Source organism: Oncorhynchus keta, chromosome 28 (genome assembly GCF_023373465.1).
Source record: "Oncorhynchus keta strain PuntledgeMale-10-30-2019 chromosome 28, Oket_V2, whole genome shotgun sequence".
Taxonomy (NCBI): domain Eukaryota; kingdom Metazoa; phylum Chordata; class Actinopteri; order Salmoniformes; family Salmonidae; genus Oncorhynchus; species Oncorhynchus keta.
This window is the reverse complement of record NC_068448.1, coordinates 66,560,857-66,582,400: the sequence shown is the minus strand read 5'-3', so window position 1 is coordinate 66,582,400 and position 21,544 is coordinate 66,560,857. Positions and strand designations below refer to the sequence as shown.

Sequence of the window (21,544 nt, the reverse complement as noted above, 5' to 3'; positions counted from 1 at the left end):
CTTATCTCAGTTCACTGGTCACGATGGCAACACCCATCCGTAGCACGCGCTCCAGCAGGTGTATCTCACTGATCATCCCTAAAGCCAACACCTCATTTGGCCGCCTTTCGTTCCAGTTCTCTGCTGCCTGTGACTAGAACGAATTGCAAAAATCGCTGAAGTTGGAGACTTTTATCTCCCTCACCAACTTCATACATCTGCTATCTGAGCAGCTAACCGATCGCTGCAGCTGTACATAGTCTATCGGCAAATAGCCCACCCATTTTTACCTACCTCATCCCCATACTGTTTTTATTTATTTACTTTTCTGCTCTTTTGCACACCAATATCTCTACCTGTACATGACCATCTGAACATTTATCACTCCAGTGTTAATCTGCAAAATTTTAATTATTCACCTACCTCATGCCTTTTGCACACAATGTATATAGACTGCACTTTTTTTTCTTCCTATTGTGTTATTGACTTGTTAATTGTTTACTCCATGTGTAACTCTGTGTTGTCTGCTCACACTGCTATGCTTTACCTTGGCCTTGTTCTCAACTAGCCTACCTGGTTAAATAAAGGTGAAATAAAAAAATAAAAATAGTCATGTACTAGCCATGCATATTGTTTATAAGAGATGTGGAGATTATATTCTGTCATTCACTATTGTATCTTTATTTCTCTCTTGCAGACCACACACACACACACTTTAGTTGAAGCAAGTTGCAAGACCACTGAGGGCCTTAGCCCACCCATACTACATACACTGTGCGGTGCTCTGTTGTGCCTGTGCCTCTTCAGCGTTATTAAACCACCTCAACTGGAATCCTACCTGTCTGTCATCTGTGCCCTTACCAGCACATGGGAGCGAACACATGAAGTAAAACCTAACCTAAAGAATACACAGTCCATCAAGTCCTCACTTACACCTGGTTAGCATAACAGCTTAACTAAACTCGAAATCGATCAGACTTGACTTACCAGTGATGACATGATCGTAGCAGACCTGTTATTGACAACTGTCTGGGTTCAGATCTTGACGGGCAAATAAGTTTCTTCACTTTTCTGACCATTCTTGAGTCTTATCTTGGTTTCACCAATGGTGTTTCATGATTGCGGGGGAATCTGTAAGCATATTTTTTCCCCGTTGTCTGTCCTTCCTTGTTAGAGCAGCCAAATACTTTACAGAAAATTACTGTGGTGACGAATCAACTAGTTTTAGGCACTGTTATCATGCAGTTTGGGGTAGCCACTTGGCTGTTCTTTTCAGAAATATTAATGCGGGGGCCTTCCAACATGGCCGCCAGGAGGCGTCGTACGTCAACTGCAAGCCCTCTAATGTCACTCTAGTAGCTAAAGATCCTAAAAGCACATTATCAGAGTGGTGTGTGGGGAGGGGATGGGGAACCCGGGAGGAGGATGGTACCACAGATAGAACAATGAAACAGCTGTATCACTGGATGTATACATCTAAAGCACCCTATTGGCATTTCCACTCACCACCAGATATGGTGATGAGAGAGAGCTCAGTGCCAAGCAGTGTGAGAAGATGGAGCGAGATGGCACATTTTATCATCAGATAGAACGCTTGAATTTAGTTATTGCACATGCGCACATAGTAGACATTCCCTAACGGAAATATGCAAATAATGCTCGAACGCGCCAATAGGATCTTGCTAACTCGTGCATGGCTCTTGCCCACTTCCTTGCCTGTTCTACCCACTATGATTTATTTGCTCCGCTGTGATCTATCTTCAGATAATTATAAAACATATTTTTTCAACTAACCTCATTGTTCTATCTGTGGTGGTACCAACGATCTTTATAACTAAAAGAGCATTTAGAACTGGGCTCATCTGCATATTTCCGTTAGGGAACGCCTACTGAAATGTGCGTAATAACTCAATTCACCTTTGCACTCCTGAACGACGCGATTTTTTAAAACTTGCAAAATGTAAAGTCTACAAATTTTAGTCCACTCTTTACCTAACATATTTTAGTTTTGGAAATAGAAAACAATTGACATCAAATGTTTGATCGAATTTGCAGAATGTCAGCCAAAATCCATTTCGTTCCATCATTTTCTGGCGGCAGCGGTACTGTACGACATACCGGAAGTACCGCCAAGCACTCATCCAGTGAAGGTTGCCAGTTCGAGTGAAGAGAGTAGAGCACGTGGATCGGCGGAGAGAGGTGAGAATATGACTGTATAGTTTTATTCAACAGTCACTTTTATTGCATTGTTTTTATCTACCTGATAAGCTGTAGATAGCTGAGCTGACTTAGCTATAAATGAGCTTCGATGCAACCAAGAGGGTTTTTACATTGTGCTGGACTGTAAAAACTATTGGTTGCATCGAGGTTAGCTACTGTGTCTGTCTGTAACGTTAGCTAGTTAAAGTTAACTATAGCTAGCTAGCATTTTATCTATAAATCCATTTCAAGTTATCATAATGACATGCATGAACATAATAATGTAGTTAGCTGTCTATGCTTATTATTAGCCAGGGTAAGTTAGCCATAAAAGCAACATGGTCGCTTTAGCCAGGCCTGCCAGTCAATACGATTTCCTTGCCATAGACGTCTTAAATGGTCTCAGCTTCTAATCAAACTAGGTACGTATTTTAGCTAACTTCTAATATTTCAATCTGCACTGTTAAATTGTAGTTTGGTCGTAAATTGATGTAGAAATCATTAAATGGACATCTGGCAGATTAATTTTATAGCAATGGCTTCCTCTGTGCACAGTCATTGACGACCAGGAAGTGCCAGCTCTGACCTTGATGGTATAGTTAGGGCTGTCAAAGCCATACTATAAATTATCTCTGCTGACGTGTAGTGTTGGCAACCATAGGAAATATCATGCATAATGTAGTCCTGAGAGAGACTTCTCGACAATTATTATTAGCTAACATAAACTGATTTACCTGGACATGATGAAGAAGATGGGGATTACTGTGTCTTAACTCCTCATGATTCCAAAAAGCATGTCTGTATATTTGGTATAGGGGTCCTGGTTCTCTGAAGCCTCTAATCCCCATGCCGACTAGGTGAAAAATGTGTAGATATACCCTTGAGCAAGGCACTTTTTAAAATATTTTTTAAATGTTTTATTTAACGTGTAAGTTGCTTTGCATAAGAATGACTAAAATGTTAAAATGTCTTAATTTTTTATAATTTTTTATATCTTAAGTGTGCTATACTTGTGCCACTCATGGTGGGTGTAATTGGGGTGTAAAACTGTTTCTGGTGGGTGTGTGTATTGGGGTGTAGAACTGTTTCTGATGGGTGTGTGTGTTCTATTTTGCCAACCACAAGGAAACGGTGGGAGAAATGTATGTATAGTTAACTGGTTCTGACTTGGCTACGCCCCACTCAGAGGCAGATTAAAGATGAATAATTCTCAGTTGATGCCGTGAGTTTCTTAGCCTTGCCCCAGATCTGTTTGTGCTGTATGGACTTTGATGCTGTGACTATCAGTTTCTCGTGTTTTGTTATTTGTGTGTGTGTGTTTTGTCTCCAGTGTGAGAGAAGGCCAAGGTCTAGTGTTGAGTATTAGCAAGGTTAGGAAGAGATAGAAAAGGTCTGCCTGCTGTCTGTGTGTGATCATTTCTTGTGTTGTGTCACCTCGTGTTGGTTGGTAGCAGAAGTATCTCTGTGTCAGTTTGTGGCTTTGACTGCAACTTCCTGCCTGAAGCAACCTGCGCTGCTTGACACAACTAAACTCTGTATTTACACAACAAATATTCCTGGGCCTGATGCGTATCACTGGTTAAGTGAATGACTGATCTGTTTTGTGTCAACAGTACAGCCCTATTCTCCATGAAGGGTTTATTCATTCCCTCCATCTTAACGTGTTAAATGATGGAAATTCTGTATTGCCTATTGCTTACACCAATCCAATGATTTTAAACCATGAGAGGGAGTGAAGAGGTACAGACTAGAATTCTTCATGGATCCACCAGTACTCGAATACCCAGACCCAATACAGGACTCGGGTGGCTCTGGATCCAGAATTCTAAAGAATGTTGTGGTTCTGGGTTGCATCTGATATGATTGTCATAGATCTAGGGTATATGTCATTTTAGCTGACTTGTCCGGAAGGGCCTTTACAGATCTGGGAATACTGCGGTAGAGAGAGAGATTAATTTATGCAATTGCTCTTGCTTTACACGAGAGTGGAGCATGGTAGCTTGTTGTTAGCCAATCATGAGTTATCAAATTGGAAATTGGCGCCATAGAGCCTCGTTTCATGTGTGGAAAAAGTAAGGAGATATCTAATCAACGGAAGATGGAATTAAAATTACAGAATTAAAAGGAGAAGGACAGTCATTGTAGCCTAAGAGCCAACAGGCAGGCTACTTAATGTTCAGAATGGAGTTATTTGTAACTGTAGGATCAGAAAGTGCAGGCACTGCAGCCTCAGTTAGCCCAGCGAGCTAACGTTAGCTACTTTAACTTCTTAGGGCTGCAATCCCGTTAATTAACGGGGTCGATATGACAACAGCCAGTGAAAGTGCAGGGCGGCAAATTCAAAACAACAGAAATCTCATAATTAAAATTCCTCAAACATTACATGTATCTTATACCGTTTTAAAGACAATCTTGTTGTTTATCCCACCACAGTGTCCGATTTCAAATAGGCTTTACAGCCGAAAGCACCACAAACGATTGTGTTAGGTCACCACCAACTCACAGAAAAACACAGCCATTTTTCCAGCCAAAGAGAAGTCACATAAAGTGCAAATAGAGATAAAATGAATCACTAACCTTTGACAATCTTCATCAGATGACACTCATAGGACTTCATGTTACACAATACATGTATGTTTTGTTTGATAAAGTTCATATTTATATAAAACAAAATCTCAGTATACATTGGCGCGTTACGTTCACTAGTTCCAAAAACATCCGGTGGTATTGCAGAGAGCCACATAATTTTACAGAAATACTCATAGTATTTGATGAAAATACAATTGTTAGACATGGAAATATACATATACCTCTCCTTAATGCAACCGCTGTGTCAGATTTTTTTTTTTTACTTTACGGAAAAGGCAAACCATGCAATAATCTGAGACGGTGCTCAGAAAATAAAAAAAAATTGTCCGCCATGTTGTAGTCATCAGAAATCAGAAATAACATTATAAATATTCCTTTACCTTTGATCTTCATCAGAATGCGCTCCCAGGAATCCTAGTTCCACAATAAATGTTTGTTTTGTTCGATTATGTCCAAGTAGCTACTTTTGTTAGCGCGTTTAGTACACAAATCCAAACGCTCGTGCAGGTCCAGCCGAACGTCAGACAAAAAGTTGTATTACAGATCTTACAAATATTTCAAACTAAGTATAAAATCAATCTTTAGGATGTTATCATAAATCTTCAATAACGTTCCAACCGGAGAATTCCATTGTCTGTAGAAAAGCCATGGAACGCAGGTCGCTAATCATGTGAAATGCGCATGACCAGGACCTGGCTCTCTGCCAGACCACTGACTCAAACAGCTCCCATCCGGCCCCACATCACAGTGGAAGCCTTGTTCAAGTTTCTAAAGACGGTTGACATCTAGTGGAAGGCTTAGGAAGTGCAACAACCCATATCCCACTGTGTATTCAATATGGACTGGGTTGAAAATCGACCAACCTCAGATTTCCCACTTCCTGTTTGGATTTCTTCTCAGGTTTTTGCCTGCCATATGAGTTCTGTTATACTCAGACATCATTCAAACAGTTTTAGAAACTCCGGAATGGTCGAGCTGTCCTCAGGTCTGTTTGGAATGGGTCTTTTTTTAAATATATATATATATTGATTTTATTTATACATATCGCGTCCGGGTGAGAAAGCCCTGGGTCCTTATTGGAACGGCTCCAACTTTCTTTTTGGACCCGTGACCACCTCTAATGCAAACTTCAGGGAGAAGGGAGAGGAACGGAATGAGGATACAGGCTCAAAAATGACTTTAGACTAACCTTCCCTGTTTCTTTCAGTGTCCTTCTCACCCTCTGTCTTCTACCTCCCTCTCATTGCCTCTTTCCTCCAGATTTACCATGGCGTCAACTATTAATCAAGTGAGGTCGTCGCTTTCCAAAATGGTGAGCATCTCTCAAGTACACGCACCCAATATTGGCCTCAGACCCCAACAAACACATAATTTCTCTATTTTCTCTCCCCCACTTTCTTTTGTGTGTGTAGTTTAAGAGTGAGCGTTACAGCCCCTTCACTCTGCAGTCAGACGGAGAGAGCCACGTGGAGGTGAAGCTGTCTGATGACATAGTTGACCACGCCCCCTCTGAGCAGGCAGGCCAACCAGGGGGCTCGCCCTCCTACAGGCCCCGCCCCAAGCGGAACTACCACATGTGTTACCTGGCCCTTGGAATCCTCTTTATCTTCATCATCGGTGCATAGTCTTCTTCACTCTCTCTTGTGTCTTTGTCACACTCGCCCTCGCTCCCTGGGCAAATTCATCTTGCATTGCCCGGTGGGCAGAGTTTGTGTGTTTTAGACCATTCCATTGGTCCGAAAGTAAAATCTACACCCACCCAGAGAACTGGGTGAAGCAAAACAAACCTCTCTTTAACCAATACCTGCCTCGTCTCTGTTTCAGGTTATCTAATTGGCTATGTGAGCCACCGTTCTCCTCTCCAGGAGCCAATCCCTTGTGATTCTGAACAGGAAGAGGGTGTGGCTAAGAAGGCTATCGTAGAATACTCTCTATCCTGGACCAACATCACCAGCCTGCTGGCACGGAGACTGACTTCTGACGCCTTCAACAGCAGACTGAGGTAGACACACGCCTTAAAAGACTAATTAACTAAACTGTCCTGTCTCTCTCTCTCTCTCTGTTTGTCTGTCTGTCTTTCGGTTTCTGACTTTCTCTGTCTCTCTCTGTCTCTGTGCAGTGATGTTGAACAGACGGATCACACAGCAGGGAGCACTGGAGACAACATTCTGGGAAATCGTGTGTTGGAAAGCTTTAAGAGTCTGAACATGGAGCCCTGGACTGACACACACTATGTCCAACTACAGATGCCCAACAGGTACTCGTACACACACATACTCTGTCTTGCAGAGGCAAAATTCCACTTAGCTTCTAACGATCTCCCCTCCAATCCCCTTTCCCCACAGTGAGAAGCCAAACCGTGTACTGATTGGCCAAGATGAGGTGTGCCAGCCTAAGGGCTATCTGGCCTATAGCGCCACAGGAAAAGCAAAGGTCAGCCAATCAATGTCCACATTGACTGATGATATTTTGGCCCAATATAATAAGATTAAATGCTTTTAAAGGGACATGTTGTAACATGTTTTCTGCCACTTAATGTTCACAATCACAGTTGCCTGAATCTCACAAGGGGTAATTGTTTTGTGTGTCTACAGGGCAAGGCAGTGAATGGTAACTATGGGAGTCAGGAGGACTTGGCACTGCTACAGACTCTGAAGGTTGAGCTGAACGGCACCGTGATTCTACTGAGAGCTTCAGGACAGATCAGCCTGGCACAGCAGGTATGGTGTGTGCGTGTGCGCGATACAATATGTAACAGTGGATTTTGGTGTTCTTACCTGCGTTTGTGTTTCAGGTGGCTAATGTAGCTGCATTGGGGGTATCTGCTGTGTTGATTTACCCTGAACACAAGACTGAAACTACTGAACTATATGGGCATGTGAGTACACAAACACACACACCACTCCAGGGTGAATCTTATTGATGATTACTGAGCCTGATCCAGAGGTGCCCTTTAGTTCTGATGTCGTAGCTCTGATTGTGACGTTTTCCTGTAGGTCCATCTAGGTTCTGGAGACCCCTATACTCCAGGGTTCCCCTCCTTCAACCACACCCAGTTCCCTCCCACCCGGTCCTCTGGTCTGCCCAATGTACTGGCCCAAAGCATTACTGCTCAGACTGCTGTCAAGATACTAAAGTAAGACCTCTCTTTCTCTTTCTCTCTGTCTCTCTCAACTGTGTGTCTGTCTCTCTCTCTCTGTCTCTCTCAACTGTGTGTCTGTCTCTCTCTCTCTGTCTCTCTCAACTGTGTGTCTGTTTCTCTCTCTGTCTCTCTCAACTGTGTGTCTGTTTCTCTCTCTGTCTCTCTCAACTGTGTGTCTGTTTCTCTCTCTGTCTCTCTCAACTGTGTGTCTGTCTCTCTCTCTGTCTCTCTCAACTGTGTGTCTGTCTCTCTCAACTGTGTGTCTGTCTCTCTCAACTGTGTGTCTCTCTCCCCAGACGTATAGGTGGGCCTGATGCTCCTCCCAGTTTTAAAGGAAAACTGGACAATGTGAAGTACACCCTGGGAGGGGCCAGTAGTGAGGATGTCACAGTGGAGGTGAACAACGTGCTGCAGGACACCGAGATACACAACGTCTTTGGAGTCATCAAGGGCTTCATTGAGCCAGGTACGTGTGTGACCCCAGTGGGAATCGAGCCTGGGACCATGGCGTGGTTAACACGATGCTCTTTCCAACCGAGGCACAGTCTTTTTGAGTGGTCTCTCTATGAACACTATAGTTTTAGGAGCAATGTTTCATCTCTATGCACAGTGTGTGTACTAGTGACAGGGTTTTGTGTTAATTTTCTTGTGTGTAGATCGGTACGTGGTACTGGGGGCTCAGAGGGATGCGTGGGGTCCAGGCTACGCTAAAGCCACTGTCGGGACCACACTGCTGCTGGAGCTGGCTAGAGCTGTGTCTGAGATGGTGCACACAGGTAACACACACCAATGCATTTTAACACACACACACACCAATGCATTTTAACACACACACACACACACACACCAATGCATTTTAACACACACACACACACCAATCAATGCATTTTAACACACACACACACACACACCAATGCATTTTAACACACACACACACCAATCAATGCATTTTAACACACACACACACACACACACACACACACACACACACACACACACACACAACCAATGCATTTTAACACACACACACACACACACCAATCAATGCATTTTAACACACACACACACACACACCAATCAATGCATTTTAACACACACACACACACACCAATCAATGCATTTTAACACACACACACACACACACACACCAATCAATGCATTTTAACACACACACACACACACACACACACACACACCAATTAATGCATTTTAACCCACACACACACACCAATGCATTTTAACACACACACATTCTGACATCTGTGTGTGTAGATGGTTTCCGTCCCAGGAGGAGTCTGGTGTTTGCCAGTTGGAGTGCAGGAGAGTACGGCAGTGTTGGAGCTACAGAGTGGCTGGAGGTGAGCACTGCACAAACGCACTATGTGTAGAAAATTCATCAGGATAAAGTAGTGTTTCCGCTAACTGCATTTGATGAGAAAAATATGTCGCTGGACGGCACTGATTGGACCAGCCTCTAAAGTAGCAGTGTGTGATATTTAATGCCGTGTGTGTTCCTCTCCAGGGATACCTTTCCTCTCTGGACAGAAGAGTTGTCACCTACATCAGCCTGGACGGAGTAGTCACGGGTGAGTGTGTATACACACACACACACCACCAAAATACTTCATAAAGTATTTTTTTAATATACGTGTGTGGATGTGATCCTCAGGAAATTATGCTGTGAACGCATCTGCCAGTCCCCTGCTCCACAGCCTTCTGGAAAGAACCATGAAGGAGGTGAAGAATCCCATTGGTTTTGGAGAGTCTGGGAAGTCTCTGTATGATACTGTGGCTGGAGTCAACTTTGAGAAGGCAGTGTGAGTACACCTCACCTATCACTCCAATGATATATCACACCAAACATGTGTACAGTAGGTCTAATGTGTGGTATGTGTGATATCAGGTTTAAGCCCATGCAGATGGAAGACTCTGCGTATCCGTTCCTGGCCTTCTCTGGAATCCCCTCTCTCTCCTTCCGCTTCGTCTCTCAGGAGGTGAGAGGCACATTGTCAGGGTTGGATGTGTTTACAGATGGTTCGATAACCATCTCTAATACAGGGGTGGGTAACCTAGATAGATCTAACATTGTGTGTCTATGTTGTAGGTCTACCCTCACTACGGCACCTCTTTTGACAACAAGGAATACCTTGGTTTCGCCACCGCCCATCACCTTGGTTCCATAGCCACTGGGGCGGGATTGGTCGCAGGTCAGCTGGCGTTACGACTGGTCCACGATCACGTGCTGTATCTGGACGTGCTACGCTACAGGAAGGTTCTCAGTCAATCGGTGGTCAACATCAACCAGCGCCTCAAACAAGTCACCCGGGTTTGTTTTCATGGTTGATTTTGTTGACATTGTAGTTGTTGTTTTTTAGCACAGCCCTAATTATGTTGTGTTACAGGATGGTTCTGCCGAGGGTCTGTCAGCTCGTTGGCTCATCATGGCCTTAGGCTCCTACAGTAGAGCTGCTACTGACCTCAACACCGAACTACTCAACACCGACCTCACTGACAAACTGGCCTGCCACAACATCAACGACCGCATCATGAGGGTGAGATACACACACGCAACCCCGTGTCATCTAAACCGATCAAGGCCATACGGCTCCTGTTTTATAGTGAACAGAAGTCAATTAGTGGTTCTGTCTTGATTCATAAACTAACATTGGATTCTCCTCTCTCTCTGCCCAGGTGGAACACAACCTCCTCTCACCGTTTGTCTCCCCCAAGGAGGTTCCGTTCCGCCACCTGCTGTTTGGCCATGGTTCCCACACCATGGCAGCCATGTTGGAGGGGGAGGACAGGGAGGCACTGCGGACCCAGCTGGCCCTGGCCACCTGGACGCTACAGGGCTGTGCCAACGCTCTCTCTGGAGACGTCTGGGACAGCGACAACCAGATCTAACGCGGTCTAACTGTGTGTGTGTGTGTGTGTGTGTCAGGGGCTTCAGCCTCATCCTTGTTCACTTTAAAACCCAGGATTAGATAACGAGGGATTTGTCAGGGGTGATTATGTCATAACGGTGACCAGGAGGTACTGTTTTCAAGTTGGTCCTTCCCGTGTCAGTCACTGGGTTGTCACTATTTATCACAGCCACAAAGTCATTTGTCTTGTAAAAATTCATGAAAAGAAAATTAAGCTTTTTAGTCTTAATTTGAAGGTTAGGATTAGGCATAATGTTAGCAGTGTTAACATCAGATGTTAAGAAGAGAAATTATAGAAATTAGGTGGGGTTTACCCGTAATTACGGCTTTGTGACCGTTGTAACGTGTGAAGACCCAGTCACTAGGCTTCCTGAAGAATGTTGACACTGGTGACATCACTGTCTGATCCCTCTTCACCCCCCCCCCCAAAAACTAAAGCCTTGCTCACTACTACAGAGACGACGACCTCTAACCCCTTGGAGCCTATTTATATTTTATTTATCAGTGGCAGAGATCACTATAAATGTTATCAGTTTGATAAAGATATTGTTTATATTTATGAAGTTATCGGAAGCAGTGCCTTCCAGATTTATGGCAGTTTCATGTCGTTAATTTGGGTTAAGAGTTTTATTTATTTATCAGTGCCAGTGCTCACTATAAATGTTTAAATGTCGTTTCGTTTTTTATAGAAGTTATCGGGAGCTATGCCTTCCAGACTTATGACGGGTAGGCGTTCGTTTGGCTTTTGATACAGTTATCGTTTAATTTGATAAAGTTATCGGGAGCTGTGCCTTCCAGACTTATGACGGGTAGGCCTTCGTTTGGCTTTTGATAAAGTTATCGTTTAATTTGATAAAGTTATCGGGAGCTGTGCCTTCCAGACTTATGACGGGTAGGCCTTCGTTTGGCTTTTGATAAAGTTATCGTTTAATTTGATAAAGTTATCGGGAGCTGTGCCTTCCAGACTTATGGCGGTTATACTGTCTCCTACTACGGCAGCATCTGCTGAAGCAACAGAGTCACGTAAACAGACAGTCTGACCACCCAAGGTTCCATGACAGTTTAAATATTCAGTTTGCCTTGCCGTTTAATATTGAGACCGACCCAGAAGCGCTTTAATACGGATGAAACATTCTGAAAAACTGTCCAGCTACAGATGGTCAGACTTTCTCTGTATACACAACTCTGTTAACAGAAATACACCACCACCTGCTACCACGCTACTATGGAAACTGAAACCCGCAGCAACAGGGTATCGCCTCAGAAACGTTGGGTCCCCGACAGCGGCGGTTGTCATGACTGTCACATTTCATTTTGATTGGCTGAAATGCATGCACTTAAATTCAGAGTGTTCAATTTGGCATGTTTTAAACATGTCAGAACTAGCCACTTGGGCCACATCTGAGATTTCACCCTGTTTTAGAAAGCCTTAAAAGACTGGTTCAAAGTAGTAAACTGAATAGGGTGTCATTTCAGATGCAACATCAAGGAAAACAGGCTCAAATCTCTTTGAGCTGAACTTATTAAACAAGCTTTATATAGTTTATATAGAGTTGTATATCCTGAAATAATATCATTCAGGCAGCAAAAGAGCCATTTCTGTTAACCAGTTATTTTGGAGCAGTTTATATTTCTGATCTGAACCATTATCGGGAGCAGTGTCTTTCATAATGACAAGCATTGATGGTAGTTTTTGCCTACCAGTGTGTGTGTGTGTGTGTATCGGGGGCAGTGACTCCCATATTTCACTGAAGGGTGGAGTAACTTATCGGGAACAGTGTTTCCCAGAGTTTTATAACTATATTTTTCTTTGTGTTCACAGTCTATAATGTGTGTCCTTTCTGTGTGTGACCTGCTATTGCTCTTGTTCCCCTCTGAACTACTTGTAATGGATAAGTCCTACCTACTGGTGGAGGTTGCTGAGGGGGGGCCGGCTCATAATAATGGCTGGAGCGACTGGAATGGCATCAAACATGTTTGATACCATTCCGCTTCAGCCATTACCACAAGCCTGTCCTCCCCAATTAAAGTCCCACCAACCTCCTGTGCGTCCTATGGCATGTTACTGTATTTTCCCTTAGAAATGCAATCCCTACAACAGGATTTCCCATTCAGGCCAATACAATTCTATTCCTGTGTATTTTCCCATGCAGTGAATTATCAGACACTGAAACTCCTGTTGTAGCTGTCTGCTAAATATTCTTGTTCTTTTGATTATTGATCACGCTGTCAATCAGGTAACTAGTAACATTTCTGTTAGACTTGTCAGTGCTAGTCTGTACTCATACATGTTCATCTGACAAGAGTATGGGTGCTTTTTAGAGGTTTTTGTACTATTGAGTTCTAATTTTCTGTTGCGCTTCAATAAACCTTTTGGCTTAGCAATACTGTACTGTGTGTGTGGTTATTGATAATTAATTGTGGTTGTTAGCTAACTGTCAAATCACGAATTGCCTAGCTGCTTTTAGCAACGCTAGTATTTACACACTAGTGTTGCTGGGAATTGGCAACAACAAAAATGTATCGCCCGCCTGTAGTTAAATAAAATTATATTTCAATTTAGCCTGTCGATTGTGTGTAAGCTTGGTCCTTGTGCAGTAGGGAATTTGAGAAGAAAAAATCATCTAATGGAACATAAAATATTTCTAAACCTGGGTCTGTTGTAGACCCATGCAGTTATTTTCTGTTTACCTCGTCAAAAAAGTCCCGACAAATTCTTGTTTTTTTGTGCAGATAGGGCGCACATGCAGGTCTTTTTTCTTTTGACGAAGTAAACTGAGAGGAAGTGGGTCTACAACAGACCCACATTTGGAAAGGCAGTTGCATTTACATTCTGTTTGATTTTTTTTTTTAATTACCCCTGCAAAAGGACCAACTTTACAGACAATCAGCAGAGTAAAATGAAATATTTAATTTTCTGGCTATGTTCAAACTAATTCCTAGCAATACTAGTATGTACATCATAGCAACGCGTAAATACCAGCGTTGCTAAAAGCAGCTAATCTACCCGATCGATCATTTGTGCTGCGCGCTGGCCGCTGCAATGTTTGTGGCCTGGAACGTACCGTCGCTGACGCGGTGACGCAACGCCAGTAATCCCAGCAACACGCTACCAGGAATTAACGGAGAGAAGAGAGAACGGACAGGAATCAACTGGGTGTTTCTGTTACCAAGGTGAAAACAACCGATTAAGGCGAGTTTTGGCGATGTTGAGAGCATAGGGATACTCTTTCTCCATCTCTCTCTGATCGCGGCCATTAACTATACCTTTATCTTGATTCAGATCTTTGTCACTAATTAGGGTACCTTTAATAGTCTAATCAGTGTATGTATGGTCGACTGATGCGACATATTATGTTTAACATTTCAATCGATTAGTTGAAAAACCGAAGTGTACATGTTAGATTCGATGCGCATCTCTGTTATTTAGCCCAGGGTCGTTTATGGTATTTAACAAGAGAGAAGGTAGAGTACTGTATTTTCCCTATAGCAACAGAAGTCTGCACTGCAGTGCTGTTTGATAAGAGGAATACAGGCTATATTTAGCTGTCGATATTCAGAGTGCCCTCAATAAGACAGAGACAAGAGAGTAAGCACTATTTCTCCACTCATTTAGTGTGTGTGTGCTTGTGGTGGTTTGTTGTGTGTGTTCACACCTCACAGGTGTTGAGCTGAATGAGTCCAGAATAATTGGCACCATCTTCTTCAATTTCTCAGTCTCCCTCTTACCCTCTGATATGCACAGTATCCACTTGTCACTCACTGGTGCTGTCAGCTGCCATCACTCAGGATGGTAATAGCTCACTAAGTTGTCATGGTTACCTGGTCTCTGCATCAACTGCATCTCCTCTCTCCTCTCTCTCTCCAGGAATGTTGTCTTATTCAACAGTACACAGAGGATGTTAAGAGTCAGAGGGAGAGTAGTAGGGAGGAGTAGAAAAGATAGAGGGTAAGGAGGTGTCGAGAGGAGAGAGGGTAGGGAGGAGGAGAGAGGGTAGGGAGGAGGAGAGAGGGTAGGGAGGTATAGAGAGGAGAGAGGGTAGGGAGGAGGAGAGAGGGTAGGGAGGTGTAGAGAGGAGAGAGGGTAGGGAGGAGGAGAGAGGGTAGGGAGGTGTAGAGAGGAGAGAGGGTAGGGAGGAGGAGAGAGGGTAGGGAGGTGTAGAGAGGAGAGAGCGTAGGGAGGTGTAGAGAGGAGAGAGCGTAGGGAGGAGGAGAGAGGGTAGGGAGGTGTAGAGAGGAGAGAGCGTAGGGAGGAGGAGAGAGGGTAGGGAGGTGTAGAGAGGAGAGAGCGTAGGGAGGTGTCGAGGTGTGCTGTGCAAGTGTGAGTCAGTATAGAGGGAGAAAGGGAGAGTATATAGATAGATAGATAGCTTAGCTTGGCTGTTAGAAACAGGTGAGAGTGGAGTCTCCTGGTGTGTGTGAGGGGCGATCAACACTGGGCAGACTTGGAGCAGAGTGACGCAGAGAGGAACTTAGACTTAACACTGCTCTAATACACACACATACACACACACACGGCTGAAGCCAGGAGAAAATCATAGAGGACCGGGAGAGAGGGAGAGATTGTAGGACGAGTGTGGGGTGAGCAGCAGCCATGGCAGAGAACTCTATGTACCAGCGTCTGTCCTACGAGAGAGAAGAGGAGGAGGAGGAAAAGAAGGAAGAGAGGAAGGAGGGATTAATGAAGGAGAGAGGGGAAGAAGAGATGGTAAAGTATTTTATATACTGTGTTAGAGACTGGTTGATTTAGTTGTTAGTTTATTGTGTGTGTGTGTGTGTGTGTGTGTGTGTGTGTGTGTGTGTGTGTGTGTGTGTGTGTGTGTGTGTGTGTGTGTGTGTGTGTGTGTGTGTAGATGACGGAGGAGGGGACAGAGTGGTTGGTAGATCTGTTAACAGACGTTCAGCTGCAGCAGTACTTCCTGCGTATTCGTGACGAGCTGAACGTGACGCGCCTGTCACACTTCGACTACGTCAAGAATGAAGACCTGGAGAAGATCGGCATGGGGCGCCCAGGTATGTAAAGTATATCATATTTTAAAATTCAAGGAAAGTTCAAAGTCTATTCCTCCAGAAATGGTAATAACAGTTACAACGAGGTCATAACACGGTCACAACGAGGTCATAGCACGGTCACAATGAGGTCATAACACAGTCACAACGAGGTCATAACACGGTCACAGCGATGTCATAACATGGTCACAACGAGGTCATAATATGCCTTATCGCATCTCCTCTACACCCTGTTCTGTTCTCTGTCCTTTAACCAGGGGATGGGGTGGCAGTTTGTAATGTATTCTCTGTGTGTTGCAGGACAGAGGAGGCTGACGGTGTGTAATGTATTCTCTGTGTGTTGCAGGACAGAGGAGGCTGACGGTGTGTAATGTATTCTCTGTGTGTTGCAGGACAGAGGAGGCTGACGGTGTGTAATGTATTCTCTGTGTGTTGCAGGACAGAGGAGGCTGACGGTGTGTAATGTATTCTCTGTGTGTTGCAGGACAGAGGAGGCTGACGGTGTGTAATGTATTCTCTGTGTGTTGCAGGACAGAGGAGGCTGACGGTGTGTAATGTATTCTCTGTGTGTTGCAGGACAGAGGAGGCTGACGGTGTGTAATGTATTCTCTGTGTGTTGCAGGACAGAGGAGGCTGACGGTGTGTAATGTATTCTCTGTGTGTTGCAGGACAGAGGAGGCTGACGGTGTGTAATGTATTCTCTGTGTGTTGCAGGACAGACGAGGCTGACGGTGTGTAATGTATTCTCTGTGTGTTGCAGGACAGAGGAGGCTGACGGTGTGTAATGTATTCTCTGTGTGTTGCAGGACAGAGGAGGCTGACGGTGTGTAATGTATTCTCTGTGTGTTGCAGGACAGAGGAGGCTGACGGTGTGAAATGTATTCTCTGTGTGTTGTAGGACAGAGGAGGCTGACGGTGTGTAATGTATTCTCTGTGTGTTGCAGGACAGAGGAGGCTGACGGTGTGTAATGTATTCTCTGTGTGTTGCAGGACAGAGGAGGCTGACGGTGTGTAATGTATTCTCTGTGTGTTGCAGGACAGAGGAGACTGACGGTGTGTAATGTATTCTCTGTGTGTTGTAGGACAGAGGAGGCTGACGGTGTGTAATGTATTCTCTGTGTGTTGCAGGACAGAGGAGGCTGACGGTGTGTAATGTATTCTCTGTGTGTTGTAGGACAGAGGAGGCTGACGGTGTGAAATGTATTCTCTGTGTGTTGTAGGACAGAGGAGGCTGACGGTGTGTAATTTATTCTCTGTGTGTTGCAGGACAGAGGAGGCTGACGGTGTGTAATGTATTCTCTGTGTGTTGCAGGACAGAGGAGGCTTTGGGAGGCAGTCAAGAGAAGGAGAGCTCTCTATAAACGCAAGTCCTGGATGAGCAAGGTACAGCACACAGTGAGTTTGAATCCCTCTTAGCTGCACTGTGTATGTATGTACAGTGGGGCAAAAAAGTATTTAGTCAGCCACCAATTGTGCAAGTTCTCCCACTTAAAAAGATGAGAGAGGCCTGTAATTTTCATCATAGGTACACTTCAACTATGACAGACACAATGAAAAAAAAAAATCCAGAAAATCACATTGTAGATTTTTTATGAATTTATTTGCAAATTATGGTGAATTTAAAAAAAAAAGTTTATCTCAATACTTTGTTATATACGCTTTGTTGGCAATGACAGAGGTCAAACGGTTTCTGTAAGTCTTCACAAGGTTTTCACACACTGTTGCTGGTATTTTGGCCCATTCCTCCATGCAGATCTCCTCTAGAGCAGTGATGTTTTGGGGCTGTTGCTGGGCAACACGGACTTTCAACTCCCTTCAAAGATTTTCTATGGAGACTGGCTAGGCCACTCCAGGACCTTGAAATGCTTCTTACGAAGCCACTCCTTCGTTGCCCGGGCAGTGTTTTTGGGATCATTGTCATGCTGAAAGACGTTTCATCTTCAATGCCCTTGCTGTTGGAAGGAGGTTTTCACTCAAAATCACATGATACATGGCCCCATTCATTCTTTCTTTTACACGGATCAGTCGTCCTGGTCCCTTTGCAGAAAAACAGCCCCAAAGCATGATGTTTCCACCCCTATGCTTCACAGTAGGTATGGTGTTCTTTGGATGCAACTCAGCATTCTTTGTCCTCCAAACACTACGAGTTGAGTTTTTACCAAAAAGTTATATTTTGGTTTCATCTGACCATATGACATTCTCCAATCTTCTTCTGGATCATCCAAATGCTCTCTAGCAAACTTCAGACGGGCCTGGACATGTACTGGCTTAAGCAGGGGGACACATCTGGCACTGCAGGATTTGAGTCCCTGGCGGCGTAGTGTGTTACTGATGGTAGGCTTTGTTACTTTGGTCCCAGCTCTTTGCAGGTCATTCACTAGGTCCCCCCGTGTGGTTCTGGGATTTTTGCTCACCGTTCTTGTGATAATTTTGACCCCATGGGGTGAGATCTTGCGTGGAGCCCCAGATCGAGGGAGATTATCAGTGGTCTTGTATGTCTTCCATTTCCTAATAATTGCTCCCACAGTTGATTTCTTCAAACCAAGCTGCTTACCTATTGCAGATTCAGTCTTCCCAGCCTGGTGCAGGTCTACAATTTTGTTTCTGGAGTCCTTTGACAGCTCTTTGGTCTTGGCCATAGTGGAGTTTGGAGTGTGACTGTTTGAGGTTATGGACAGGTGTCTTTTATACTGATAACAAGTTCAAACAGGTGCCATTAATACAGGTAACGCGTGGAGGACAGAGGAGCCTCCTAAAGAAGAAGGTACAGGTCTGTGAGAGCCAGAAATCTTGCTTGTTTGTAGGTGACCAAATACTTATTTTCCACCATAATTTGCAAATAAATTCATTAAAAATCCTACAATGTGATTTTCTGGATTTTTTTTTCTCATTTTGTCTGTCAGAGTTGAAGTGTACCTATGATGAAAATTACAGGCCTCTCTCATCTTTTTAAGTGGGAGAACTTGCACAATTGGTGGCTGACTAAATACTTTTTTGCCCCACTGTATGTATTGTATGTATGTATGTATGTATGTATGTATGTATGTATGTATGTATGTATGTACGTACGTACGTACGTACAGTGGGGCAAAAAAGTATTTAGTCAGCCACCAATTGTGCAAGTTCTCCCACTTAAAAACCTTTAAACAGCTTGGAAAATTCCATAAAGTGATGTGGCTTTAGAAACTTCTGGCTCTAGAAACTTGGCTTTAGAAACTTCTGATAGGCTAATTGACATAATTTGAGTCAATTGGAGGTGTACCTGTGGATGTATTTCAAGGCCTACCTTCAAACTCAGTGCCTCTATGCTTCTGTTAGACTAATTGACATTATTTGAGTCAATTGGAGGTGTACCTGTGGATGTATTTCAAGGCCTACCTTCAAACTCAGTGCCTCTATGCTTCTGTTAGACTAATTGACATTATTTGAGTCAATTGGAGGTGTACCTGTGGATGTATTTCAAGGCCTACCTTCAAACTCAGTGCCTCTATGCTTCTGTTAGACTAATTGACATTATTTGAGTCAATTGGAGGTGTACCTGTGGATGTATTTCAAGGCCTACCTTCAAAATAAATCAGCCAGCGGCCTCCCGGGTGGCACAGTGGTTAAGGGCGCTGTACTGCTGTACTGGGAGGTCCGTGGGGCGACGCACAATTGGCCTAGCTGTCATGCATAGGTGTAATAGGTGGCAGGGAAGTCAGGCGCAGGAGAGTCAAATGGAGAGTCAAATGGACTTTTAATAAAGTCCACGGAGTATGCTCCATAACACTAAACGTACATAAACAAACAAACATGGGTACGAGGACCCAACGCTCACCTAATACAACAAACACACTACACTGACAATAAAACAATCTCTGACAAAGACATGAGGGGAAACAGAGGGTTAAATACACAACAGGTAATGAATGGGATAGAAAACAGGTGTGTGTTTCTCATTTTGTCTGTCAGAGTTGAAGTGTACCTATGATGAAAATTACAGGCCTCTCTCATCTTTTTAAGTGGGAGAACTTGCACAATTGGTGGCTGACTAAATACTTTTTTGCCCCACTGTATGTATTGTATGTATGTATGTATGTATGTATGTATGTATGTACGTACGTACGTACAGTGGGGCAAAAAAGTATTTAGTCAGCCACCAATTGTGCAAGTTCTCCCACTTAAAAACCTTTAAACAGCTTGGAAAATTCCATAAAGTGATGTGGCTTTAGAAACTTCTGGCTCTAGAAACTTGGCTTTAGAAACTTCTGATAGGCTAATTGACATAATTTGAGTCAATTGGAGGTGTACCTGTGGATGTATTTCAAGGCCTACCTTCAAACTCAGTGCCTCTATGCTTCTGTTAGACTAATTGACATTATTTGAGTCAATTGGAGGTGTACCTGTGGATGTATTTCAAGGCCTACCTTCAAACTCAGTGCCTCTATGCTTCTGTTAGACTAATTGACATTATTTGAGTCAATTGGAGGTGTACCTGTGGATGTATTTCAAGGCCTACCTTCAAAATAAATCAGCCAGCGGCCTCCCGGGTGGCACAGTGGTTAAGGGCGCTGTACTGCTGTACTGGGAGGTCCGTGGGGCGACGCACAATTGGCCTAGCTGTCATGCATAGGTGTAATAGGTGGCAGGGAAGTCAGGCGCAGGAGAGTCAAATGGAGAGTCAAATGGACTTTTAATAAAGTCCACGGAGTATGCTCCATAACACTAAACGTACATAAACAAACAAACATGGGTACGAGGACCCAACGCTCACCTAATACAACAAACACACTACACTGACAATAAAACAATCTCTGACAAAGACATGAGGGGAAACAGAGGGTTAAATACACAACAGGTAATGAATGGGATAGAAAACAGGTGTGTGGGAAGACAAGACAAAACCAATGGAAAATGAAAAAGGGATCAATGATGGCTAGAAGACCGGTGACGTCGAACGCCGAGCACCGCCCAAACAAGGAGAGGCAACGACTTCGGCAGAAGTCGTGACAGTACCCCCCCTGACGCGCGGCTCCAGCTGCGCGTCGACACCGGCCTCGGGGATGACCCGGAGGGCGAGGTGCAGGGCGATCCGGATGGAGACGGTGGAATTCAGATAACATGGAAGGATCTAACACATCCTCCACCAGAACCCAGCATCTCTCCTCCGGCCCGTACCCCTCCCAGTCCACGAGGTCGCCCGACGTCGCCCGACGTCTCAAATCCAAAATGGATCGAACAGAGTACGCCGGAACCCCCTCGATGTCTAGAGGAGGCGGAGGAACATTACGCACTTCAGCCTCCTGGAGTGGGCCAGCCACCATCGGCCTGAGGAGAGACACATGGAACGAGGGGTTAATACGGTAATTAGTGGGTAGTTGTAACCTATAACATACCTCGTTCACTCTCCTCAGGACTTTAAACGGCCCCACAAACCGCAGACCCAGCTTCCGGCAGAGCAGGCGAAGGGGCAGGTTTCGGGTCGAGAGCCGAACACTGGGGCCTCACTGCGGCGACGGTCTGCGCCAATTTTCTGGCGCCTTATGGCACGCTGAAGGTGGACGTGGGCTGCCTCCCAGGTCTCCTCAGCGTGCCGAAACCAATTGTCCACCGCAGGGGCCTCGGTCTGGCTCTGATGCCAAGGAGCCAGAACCGGCTGATACCCTAATACACATTGAAAGGGAGTAAGGTTAGTGGAGGAGTGACGTAGCGAGTTCTGAGC

The 21,544-nt window shown here is 44.4% G+C and overlaps 2 protein-coding genes across 5 annotated transcripts in view; both read left to right on the top strand.

The window, feature by feature from the left end:
• Positions 1-1,992: 1,992 nt before the first annotated feature.
• Positions 1,993-13,220, top strand: tfr1b (transferrin receptor 1b). Its single transcript, XM_052483684.1, has 18 exons — positions 1,993-2,178; positions 6,028-6,079; positions 6,180-6,384; positions 6,592-6,769; positions 6,887-7,024; positions 7,113-7,200; positions 7,362-7,487; positions 7,562-7,645; positions 7,764-7,903; positions 8,206-8,375; positions 8,566-8,685; positions 9,182-9,267; positions 9,432-9,495; positions 9,579-9,726; positions 9,813-9,903; positions 10,014-10,235; positions 10,312-10,461; positions 10,601-13,220. The coding sequence occupies exons 2-18, from the start codon at positions 6,035-6,037 to the stop codon at positions 10,811-10,813; spliced, it is 2,268 nt and encodes a 755-aa protein (XP_052339644.1). The 5' UTR covers positions 1,993-2,178; positions 6,028-6,034; the 3' UTR covers positions 10,814-13,220.
• Positions 13,221-15,043: 1,823 nt separating this feature from the next.
• tnk2a (tyrosine kinase, non-receptor, 2a) overlaps positions 15,044-21,544 on the top strand; it is a 29,430-nt gene continuing 22,929 nt past the window's right edge. Inside the window, exons 1-3 of one of the 4 annotated variants that reach the window (XM_052483681.1) lie at positions 15,044-15,541; positions 15,687-15,846; positions 17,156-17,226. In XM_052483681.1, the coding sequence (XP_052339641.1) occupies positions 15,428-15,541; positions 15,687-15,846; positions 17,156-17,226 (345 nt within the window). In that variant the 5' untranslated portion in view covers positions 15,044-15,427. Of the gene's footprint in view, positions 15,542-15,686; positions 15,847-17,155; positions 17,239-21,544 lie in introns of all 4 variants that reach the window. The other 3 variants (XM_052483680.1, XM_052483683.1, XM_052483682.1) reach the window with 3 other exon arrangements.